The 10,316-nt window shown below is 51.7% G+C and overlaps 2 protein-coding genes across 2 annotated transcripts; both read right to left on the bottom strand.

Annotated features, from left to right (window-relative positions):
• Positions 1 to 299: 299 nt before the first annotated feature.
• On the bottom strand, positions 300 to 5,251 carry Mogat3 (monoacylglycerol O-acyltransferase 3). Its single transcript, XM_059249831.1, has 6 exons — positions 5,179 to 5,251; positions 4,834 to 4,941; positions 4,299 to 4,369; positions 3,599 to 3,803; positions 2,826 to 3,000; positions 300 to 623 (listed from the first exon to the last, which is right to left on the bottom strand). The coding sequence occupies exons 1-6, from the start codon at positions 5,249 to 5,251 to the stop codon at positions 524 to 526; spliced, it is 732 nt and encodes a 243-aa protein (XP_059105814.1). The 3' UTR covers positions 300 to 523.
• A 1,103-nt stretch (positions 5,252 to 6,354) lies between these two features.
• Positions 6,355 to 7,748, bottom strand: LOC131898601 (2-acylglycerol O-acyltransferase 2-B-like). The gene is made up of 5 exons (XM_059249789.1): positions 7,674 to 7,748; positions 7,328 to 7,532; positions 7,014 to 7,188; positions 6,694 to 6,878; positions 6,355 to 6,509 (listed from the first exon to the last, which is right to left on the bottom strand). The coding sequence occupies exons 1-5, from the start codon at positions 7,746 to 7,748 to the stop codon at positions 6,355 to 6,357; spliced, it is 795 nt and encodes a 264-aa protein (XP_059105772.1).
• Positions 7,749 to 10,316: the final 2,568 nt, after the last annotated feature.

Below are 10,316 nucleotides of genomic sequence, written 5' to 3'. Positions count from 1 at the left end.
GGAAAGGTGCAAAACTACACAGAGAACCCTGTCTTGAAAAAACAAAAACAAACAAATAAAAAAAAAAAAAACAAGCCGGGCGGTGGTGGCGCACGCCTTTAATCCCAGCACTCGGGAGGCAGAGCCAGGCGGATCTCTGTGAGTTCGAGGCCAGCCTGGTCTCCAAAGTGAGTTCCAGGAAAGGCGCAAATCTACACAGAGAAACCCTGTCTCGAAAAACCAAAAAAAAAAAAAAAAAAAAAAGGAAAAAAAGAAAAAAAAAAAAAAACAAAAAAAACAAAAACAAAAACCAGCCAAGACTCACTGGGAAGAGACCAGAGACCCAGACTAGGGGGTGGGGGACACTCTATAGCACCTCGGGATGGGGATGGCCATGTCTGGACGTGTTCGCCTGCAGCATTAGCATTTATGAAGTAGTGGAGCATGACATGGTGGAAGTCTGCAGGCCCAGGGTCCAGGGTCTCAGGTCTAGAGGAAGGTGAGGTGGGTAGAAGCGGGGACACCGTAGGTCTCCTTGTGGTCTTCAAACAGTTGCTCCAGAGCCTTCATGTAGAGTTGGTGATAGTGATCCACTTGGTTTTCGGTGGGTTTGAGGCACTGGGGTACATGGATGGGGCGGCCCACTGCAGGGGGGGATGTGGGTGAGAGGGCTCTCTTGCTGCAAATACATTGGACAGTGGCTCTCCTCCCCAGAGATCCCCCAGACTCACCCACAGTAGTGATGGGCTTGGCAAATGGTACCAGACCCCAGGAGTTGGCAGAGAAGAGACCACGGCCCCAGAAGACGCAAGGGGAAAATCCCACGAGTCTCTTGAAAGCAACTTGACACCGACGCTGCCAGGAGTTTGGGGCAAAAGACTTGAATCTGTAGATATCATTTTCCCCAAAGGAGTACACAGGCACGAGGGAGGCCCTGGGGAGAAAGGCTGCTGTGGTTAGTATGTGTGTCTCCTCTTGCCTGAGTCTCCCAGGATGCTGGGACTCAGGGCCTGTCTCACCACACCTGGCGCCAAGGCATCGCCTTGAAATAGGGCTGAAGGTATGGGGATACTTGCTGTGGATCGGTGAAGACCTGAGCTTGATTCCTAGAATCTACGTTTTAAGATCCAGATGCAAGGGATGGGGCTGGAGAGACCTGGATTTGAGTCTCAGCACCCACATGATATCTTACAACTGTCTCTAACTCCAATTCCGGGAAATCCAAGGCCCTTTTCTGGCCTCCTTGGGCACTGCACACACATAGCCCATGGACATGTATGCAGGCAAACACGCAAACACACACACACACACACACACACACACACACACAAATAAAAGGACATTTTTAAAAATCCAGGTGCTCTGTTGGTCTTTTCTGTGTCGAACACACAGATTGCAAGCCCAGTGCCACTTTGAGATCTTTGGCAGCAGTTAACTCTGCAGCTCACACACGATTGAGCCTGTATGATAATGAGTATTCAGAGACGGGCAATGCCTGGGGGGCGCTCACCAACCTAAGACAGAGTACCTGTGTGGCCTGGGCAGGCGGCTCCTTGACAGGTAAGGTGACCTGTTGACGTCCCACTCAACCTAAATCAGAAGCTCATTTTTTAGTAAAAGGGGGACCTGTAGGGCTCTGCCCCCATTTTGGGTAACTGTTGTCTTCCTTGCTGACCTTGACCTTGATATCCTCCCTATGCTAATTCCCTACCGGGTTCCACCCTCCTGAATGCTTAAGGGAAGTTCCTTGTCTGTGTATCCTACATAATAGACGTTAACAGTTTAGATGCAAGATTGTAAAACATCGGTAGCGAACTTCTGCCCTCCGGGGTTCTCCCATTGTGCTGTAAGCCTGTATTTAAGACCTCCTCCCTCCTTCAATAAACAACATTTGGCATTAAAAAAAAAAAAGGAACTGAATATTCAGAGACTTTGCAGTGGTTACAAGTGAGTAACAGCAGAAGTGTAATAGTGGCCTACTCTGGTTTCCTTTAAGACTGACATTTAAAAACAGTCTGAATCATAGAACTCTGAACTTACTCATATATTGTTTTGAAATGCCAATGCGGTTAAAAATGGAATTAGTTTGATCTCAGCCAGGAAGCTATCTAAGAAAAAACCCTGTGTCCTACACCTGTGCTTTATCATCTATATTAACTGAAGTTGTTCAGTCTGAATATCAAGAATAAAGTGCATTAATAGAGAAAAAAATAAAAAAAATAAAAAAATAAAAAATCCAGGTGTGGGGCTGAGGAGATGGCTCAGAAGTTAAGAGTACTTGCTATTACAGAGGACCAGGGTTGGCTTTCCAGCCCATGTGTTGACCAGCTCACGGCTAGTTGACTGTAACTCTAGACAGGGGATCTCATGCCTTCTGATGGCCTCGTGTGTGTGTGTGTGTGTGTGTGTGTGTGTGTGTGTGTGTGTAGTGTGTGTGTAGTGTGTGTGTGTGTAGTGTGTGTGTGTGTGTAGTGTGTGTGTGTGTAGTGTGTGTGTAGTGTGTATGTGTGTAGTGTGTGTGTGTGCGTGTGCGTGTGTGTGTGTGTGTGTATGTGTGTGTGTGTATGCGCGTGCATGCATGCAATATAGACATACCTATCTATCTACACCTATCAGGTAGAATACTCACCTAGCATGCATGAAGCCCTGGGTTCTACCCCCAGCACAGCGTAAACCTGACACGATGGTGCACACTTGTAATCCCAGTACTCAAGAGGTGGAGGCAGGAGGATCAGAAGTTCCAAGTCATTCTTGGCTACAGGGTGAGTTCAAGGACAGCCTGGGCTACCCGAGACCCTGTTACAAAGCAGACACCTGACCTGAGAAGCATCTGCTGTCCCACTCACCCGTGCCTTAGCGCCAGGCGCACGAAGCCTTTACGGGTCCTTAGCATGATACAGTGCTCCCCCGGAACCGCATACAGGGCTTCCTGGGCGCCCCCAACCAGGATGGTCACTGCCTGGCCAAGCTGGGGCTGTGACAAAATGAAGTCCAGACTCTGTCGACTCACAGGACACAGCCCTGTGGACAAAAGAAGGGGACTGTCACCACCCTCTCCCCTGCTCCCTAGTCCTCCCACCGCCACTCTACGGTACAGAGAGGGTAAGCCTCATGTCCTGATCCTTTCTGAGTTCCGCGGTCCCTGCATCCTGTACAACACACTTGGTGTCCCCCTCGGAGTGGGACCAGTACTCAAGCCGGTTCTCCTTCCGAAGTATAGGGGTCTGCTGTGTGAGGATCTTGTCAGTTACAGAGGGGACAGCCTACAATCCATGGGCACTCTCACCTTTCACCTGTTACTGGGTTTACTCTGACCAAAAGCAACAGGGGAGGGAAGGGGTTGTTTTAGCTTATAGGTTGCGGGCAGTCGGTGCAGGAGCTCACGGAGGAAGCGCTCCTTACAGGCTCACTTGCAGACTCCTGCTTAGCTAACTTTCTTCTACAAGCCCAGGGAATGGTGCTGCCCACTGTGGACTGGGTCCTCCCACATCAACTAACGATCAAGACGACAGTCCCCCCCAGGCCAATCTGATCTGGGGAATCCCCCCATTGAGATTCGCTTCTCAAAGGGGCTCCAGGCTGTGCCAAGTTGACACGAGGCTAGGATAAGAAGGCTCACCGTTGAACATGAGGTAGTCTCGATAGATAGGAAGATAGAAGAGTCCCACCAGCGTGGCGATCCAAGGCCGCAGCCCGGGAAAGAGCTGGCAGAAGTCATTGCTGTCCGTGGAGAAATTACAAAAGATTCCCGTGCTCATGACCCCGTGGGGGTGCGCACCCAGCACGTAGTTCCGGTCAGCAGGCAGCTCTGAGGTGTTCAGTAGCTTTGAGGTGTTTGGGAAGACGTCAGGAGGAAGGAGGCACAGAATGCAAGATGAGGGCCAGGTGAGATTGTTGGGGCTTGTAAAGGAGATTTGCTGCCAAGCCCGACAACTCGAGTTCAATCCCTGGGACCCACGTGATGGGAGAAACACCCCCCATCCCCCACCCCGCCCTCCCCTCCCAAATCTGATTGCTACAGGCACGGTTGTGGCATGCGCAAGCCCCTCCCCCACCCTCCAAATAAGTAAAATGTAAACTTAAAAAAAAAAATTAAATTTCAAACGTAAATAAAAATAAAACAAGAATACAAGATAACTGCTGGAAAGAGCTGCCCTTTTCCCCAAAGTTCAAAGTTCAAGGTCCCAGGGTTCGCTCTCACATATCACCCCATTCTGAGCTCAGACATCCAATCCAGTAGAGGCTCCAGCACAGAGGAAGGTGAGTGGGTGACAGAGAGGAAGGAGACCAACTGTCTTTTAAGAGTTTGGACTCGTCACCTTGATCGGGAAATAATCTCTTTGGTGTTTCCAAATTGTCCACTTTCTCATCCACCTGCCGTGCCTTCCACCTGCACACAGAGAGATGGGGGCAGGGATGAAAGACTTCCCTGGGAAAACCTGTACCTTCTGGACTAGGACAGATAGCTCAGGGGTTAAGTGCTCACCAGGCAAGCAAAACGACCAGAGTTCGGATCCCCAGAACTCATGTAACGGCCAGGCAGGAAGCCACTGGAATTCCAGCCTCAGAAAGTGGAGACAGGAATCCCCCAGAGCAGGCTGGCTAGCAAAAACTGCCCGTATCAGTGTGCTCTGGGTTTGATTGAGAGCCCCTGCTTTAGGGAACAAGGTGGAAGAGCAATGGAATCAACCTCTGGTCCCTGCACGCAACACCAGTGCACACGAGTGAACTCACCACGTGAGCCCGCTTACATTTAAAAGCAAAACAAAACCAAAACCCTACAGGCGTATGCATACACACAGAGGGTGGCAAAACATGTCTCACGACCCGAGGAGACCTTTGTCCAAAACTTACCTTGGTTGGGCGTGTCCCAGTCCAGGTACAGCCATACCAAGTAGAGAAAAGAGAAGGACCAGAGCCGGGTAAAAAGGAGGAAGATGACCAGAAGGGTGAAGAAGGGGCCTGGGTGAGAGGGAAAGATGACTTGGCTTTAGTCAGGCAGTCGTCAGCCAAAACAACCTGCTCTCTCCCCTCCACCCCTGCTGAGCAGCCCTGTGGTCTCCTCTGGCCCTTTCCTGGTGCCTGGAACCCACGAGGGTAATAGCCCAGCCATACGGCCTCTAATCCCCTTTTCCTAGCTCCCTTGCCTCTGGGCCCCCATGCCTGCCCCACCTCCCACGCCTCTCCAGTCACTCTTACCCATGAACAGAAAAGTGAGCACATATTGGTAGGCGCCTATCACTTCAAGCCATTGCTTCTGAGGTGTTTTCATGGTGAGAGGGGGAGAGAAGAGATATGGGGACAGAGGTCCTAGTACTCCCTTTGTCTCACGAGGACTCCAGGAACCAGGAAACAGAGGATGAAGGTTTGGGGCTGTGATCTCACAGGAAGCAGTTCACTTCTGGGGTGATCAGATGTTTGACCTGGAGCCCCAGAACTTTTTAGGCTCCTTCTTGGACTGACCTGCTGTGAATATATATTGTTCCCATTGGTTAACACATAAGCTGTTTTGGCCTATGGCAAGAAGCTTAGAGGCAGGTGGGAAATCCAAGGAGAGAGACAGAAAATAGAAAGGCAGAGGCTGGAGAGACACCAGCCTACTGCCCAAGGAGCAACATGCCAGCACACCAGTAAAGCCACGAAATACATGGCAAAACATAGATCAATAGAAATGGGTTAATTTAAGATGTAAGAGCTAGCTAACAAGAGGCCTGCCATAGGCCATACAGTGTGTAAATAATATTAAGCCTCTAAGTGATTATTTTATAAGCAGCTGTAAATGAGAGAGATTTGTCCCTACCAGAGCTAGACAGGACCGGAGGAACTCTGGACCGCAGGGGGCCGGAGGGACCTGAAAAAATCTTTCTACACCGACCCGTTTAGAAAAATCTTTCGAATATACTGACCTTTGAACTTCCTTGATCAGTGAGTCTGGGCACGTTACTGGGAGGAGCTCCGAGCCGGAACAGAGAGTGTATTGAAAAGGGATAGCACCTCCCTGGTGACTGAGGCATTAAGGCAGGGAGCAGGCAAGAAGCCGCTGGCCAGCCCACCCACTGGGCCACAGGGACCCAGACAACGGTGTGGACCTGAGACTTTGATCTCCGACATACAGGCCAGGCAGGGCAGGAGGACCCAGATATGCCAGCAGGCAGGCCCAGGCAAGGCAATCTGTTTGCAGGTCTCTGGGAGTGGTCAAGGCTACCAGGATCAGTGGGGACAGTGGGGCCCCCTACCCTGTGGCTTATCTCTCCCTCCCCCGAAATTGTACAAACACACAAATGCTTCTTGTCTATTCCCACATTTAATTTCACCCCCCCACCCCCACCCCTCGCAGTCACTCAGGAAGGCCAGGACACAGGAACAGGGACACGCCTAGGTGAGAACAAGGTGTTGATCAGCAGGGACACCATATAGGGTCTTGTGTTCCTCAAACAGTTGGGTGAGCCGCTCTATATACAACGCGTGCAACTGGTCCACCTGTTCCCGGCTGGGCCTCGGGCTTCGCTGGACTGGAATTGGGGCACCCACTGTGGAAGGAACAGGAGGAGAAGACTGACTCTTAAGATGTCCCTAAATCTCCCACTAACGGGGGTGGGGGTGGGGGTCGGGCTGGACAGCTTGGGGGATGAGTGCCAGATTCGTGGACCAGAGGGCAGGCTTTAAGGGAACAGTCCCCCTCCTGGGAGAGGATGGAAGAGATTCATGACTCACCCACAGTGTGGATGGGCACACGGAAGGGTATCAGGAGACCCAGGCGACCATGGAAGAGAGGCAGGGCCACACTCAGTATCCTCTGAAGACCTTCCTGCACCCTCCGCACCCAGGAGCCTGGCGGGTTGGGATACTGGCGGAAGAGCTCATTCTCTCCAAAGGAGAAAACCGGCACCAGCCAGGCCCTGGAGGAGCAGAAACAGACGCATGCGGCTGACTGGGGCCCGAAGGTACGGGGTTCCACACTCCTCTCTTGCAGGGCAGCTCCGGTGCATACACCCCTGCCTGACACCCCTGCCCGACGCCCGCCCACTCCTCACCCGTGTTCCAGTGATAATTTAATGAATCCTTTCTGATTCCGGAGTCGCAAACTCACTGTTCCAGGCTTTGCCTCCAAAGCCTCCAGGGGACCTCCCACAGCCAGGACAGCCACCTGGCCACCCTCGGGGTGGGACAAGAGATAGGAAGCGCTAGCCTTGTCAGAAGAGACTAAACCTGGGTGAGGAAGACAAAGGCTGGGGTACAGAGATACCACCAAGATAGAGGTGAACACAGGCGCCCCCACCCCCACCCCAGGATAAGAAAGGTTAGGTGACCTCCAGCGCCCGGGGGCCTTGAGAAGGGGCTTCCTTACCACTGGTCATGATGTAATCTCGGAAGAGAGGCACTTGGAACCAACACGGCAGCATGAGTAAATGTGGCTTGAGACCCGGAAAGAGGCGAGAGAAGCCTGTGGCCTCCGTACAGAAGTTGCTGAAGGCCCCAACAACCAGGACCCCGTGAGGGTGGAAACCAAACAGGTAGTTTTGGGATGGATCCAACGCGGCCGTTTTAACCAGCTGGGGAACAAAGGTTATTACGGATGTATCACACTTCCCAGTGAGGAACAGCTTTGGGGTTGGGAGAGGGATGCCTGCTTTTGTCTCTTTTGAGACCCCACCCATCCATCATCAACCCAGCGCACTTTCTGGGACTCTCACCGTGACGGGGAAGTAGTCTCGGAAATACTTCCAGACTGCCCAGTTCCGGACCCAGGCAGAACGGCGACCCCCCATCCTGGGTGTGTGTGTGTCTCTGCAGAGCCAGGCCAGGTAGAGGACCACGAGGGTCCAGGCCCGGCCTAGAGAGGCTAGGACCAATGCCACCAGGCACAGCAGGGCTGAAAGACAAGATAGAGAGGCATGCTAAGACCCCCAGGTGTTAGAGCCGGCAAGATGGCTGAGATGGTGAAGGTACTTGCTGCCAAAGGTGCTTGCTGCCAAGCCTGATGACCTGAGTTCGATTCCCTGGTCCCACATAATGAAAGGACAAGCCTGATTACTTCAAGCTGCCCTCTGTTCTGCACATATTTGCTGTGGCATGAACATAACCACCCCACAAATAGATATATGTAAAAACAAATATTTTAAAAGGAACCCAGATGTTTAAGCCCTTTCCTCCCCTCTGGCCAACTTTCCCACTCCTATGCTACTCAAGCCTTAGACTCCTCCTAGGACCCCAGAAATTCCTCCTCTGTCTCCGTGGGATCACGGGGAAGAAGAGCATCCACAGCCTAGTGTGTCTGACTCCAGGGCCTTTGGGGACTCACCAAGTCCCAAGAACGAAAAGACCCACTGAAGCACGGCAAACACTTGAAGAGCCCGGTGCAGGGGACTGGACGAGACCTCCATACTTTAGAGGGGAGAGGCACAGGGCAGCCCACAGCTTAAGTACACACTCCCCCTCTTAACTCAAGTCTCTGACTTTGACCCCTGGGCCTGGGCCCACCCCCACTTCTGCCCCCCTTCTCTGACCTACAAGTTGAGCCACGTGGACAGTGAACTGTGAACAGGGGCCAGGCAAAGCTATCTCTCCGGGAGTTTGCAGTTGACCAATGGGATGAAGCGGGAATGATCAGGGTGTGGCCAGGAGCCTAGAGCAAGGTGTTTGAACTCCACAGCAGTTAGGGCCTCAGGTCTCTGCTACTAGGCTGAGAGAGAGATCTGACATGTACTGTGAAGACCCCATGGGCCTTTACAAGAGCAAGTCTGAAAACTCCATAGTCACTGCCTGGGTCTAATTAAGGTCAAATTCCCAAGGCTGTGAGCATCAGGAGGCCGCTGCAGACGGTTCCAGGGCCCCGCTGCTGAAGCGTACTGTCTTCAGGCACAGGATTCTTACCATCCTGAAATCAGAACAACTGGGACGATGCACATGGGACCTACACACAATCCGGCTTAATAACTGTCATTCATAGAAAGAGGGCGGGTACAGAGAATCTGGAGAGATGGGTGGGCAGTTAAGAGCACTTACTGCTCCGAGCCAGGGTGGCTCATGTCTTTAATCCCAGTACTCGGGAGCGAGAGGCAGGCGGATTTCTGTGAGTTCGAGGCCAGACTGGTCTACAGAGCAAGTTTCAGGACAGCTAGGGCTACACAGAGAAACCCTGTCTTGAAAAAAAACAAAAAAACAAAAAACAAAAGACCTAAGTTGGTTCCCACACCCATGTCAGCTCTCTCACAACCGTCTGTAACCCCAGCTCCAGGGCACCTGATGCCCTTTCCTGGCCTCCACAGGCACCTGCTAGCTCTTGGTCACATGTATGCGCACACACACACACACACACACACACACACACACACACACAAAAGATTTTACAATAAGATTTTAAAATCTTTTTCTTTTTACCCATGTGTATGTGTGTACAGGATGGGAGGGTGAAGGCCAGAGACATCAGCTTCTCTGGAGCTGATGTCACAGGTGGTCATGAGCGGTCTGACCTGGGTGCTGGGAACCAAACCCAGGTTCTCTGGGAAAGCAATGGGTAATCGTAATGGCTAAGCCATCCCTCCAAAACCCAAATAAATCTTTTAAAAAAAGAGTTGGGGGAGGGTTAGGGAAATAACTCAGTCAGCCAAGTGCATGCCTTACTGAGTGTGTCTCCCCTCAGAACTCACCCATGTCAAGCCTGGTGGTGGTGGTGGTGTACACCTTTAAATCTCAGCACCCTGGAGGCAGAGGCAGGCAGATCTCTGTGAGTTCGAGACCAGCCTGGGCTACAGAGCTAGTCCAGCCAAAGCTACACAAAGAAACCCTGTCACACACACACACACACACACACACACACACACACACACACGAAGCAGGGCTTGGAAGCTTACTGTAATTTATTTATTTATTGGTTTTTTTGGGACAGGGTTTCTCTGTGGAGTCTTGGCTGTCCTGGTAGACCAGGATGGCCTCAAACTCACAGAGATCCTCCTGCCTCTGCCTCCCAAGCGCTAAATTAAAGGTGTGCCACCAGCTTACTCTCTTCTCTTTTGCCAGCACACACTCACTCTCTCTCTCTCTCTCTCTCTCTCTCTCTCTCTCTCTCTCTCTCTCTCTCTCTTTCTCTCTCTCTGCTCCTGCTTCTCTCCTGGCCAGGTCCAGCCTACTACGTTCCCTCTCTGCTCTGGACTCTTTCAGATGCCTCTGGCTGTTCTCTCTTATCTATGATAAAAACCTTCCCTTAACCATACCATGGATTGGTTATGTCGTCAGCTTATACCCTGGGCAGAAGGAAGGAACTCGCTGTGAACATGGAGGTGTTAAGAGGCAGGAAATGTATAATTGGTGATCAAGTGTATTTGATCCTAATTTTC

This window comes from Peromyscus eremicus, chromosome 23, assembly GCF_949786415.1.
Source record: "Peromyscus eremicus chromosome 23, PerEre_H2_v1, whole genome shotgun sequence".
NCBI classification, from domain to species: domain Eukaryota; kingdom Metazoa; phylum Chordata; class Mammalia; order Rodentia; family Cricetidae; genus Peromyscus; species Peromyscus eremicus.
This window is presented reverse-complemented; position numbering and strand designations above follow the sequence as displayed.

Excerpts from the sequence above, each read along its gene's own strand:
- Mogat3 (XM_059249831.1), bottom strand. The coding sequence starts at position 5,251 with ATGAAAACACCTCAGAAGCAATGGCTTGAAGTGATAGGCGCCTACCAA. Across the intron at positions 4,370-4,833 it reads CTGGGACACGCCCAACCAAG|GTGGAAGGCACGGCAGGTGG; the intron begins GTAAGTTTTGGA and ends CTCTGTGTGCAG. Across the intron at positions 624-2,825 it reads CGCCTGGCGCTAAGGCACGG|TGGGCCGCCCCATCCATGTA; the intron begins GTGAGTGGGACA and ends CCCCCCCTGCAG.
- LOC131898601 (XM_059249789.1), bottom strand. The coding sequence starts at position 7,748 with ATGGGGGGTCGCCGTTCTGCCTGGGTCCGGAACTGGGCAGTCTGGAAG. Across the intron at positions 7,189-7,327 it reads AGATTACATCATGACCAGTG|GTTTAGTCTCTTCTGACAAG; the intron begins GTAAGGAAGCCC and ends TTCCTCACCCAG. Across the intron at positions 6,510-6,693 it reads TGTGCCCATCCACACTGTGG|TGGGTGCCCCAATTCCAGTC; the intron begins GTGAGTCATGAA and ends TTCCTTCCACAG.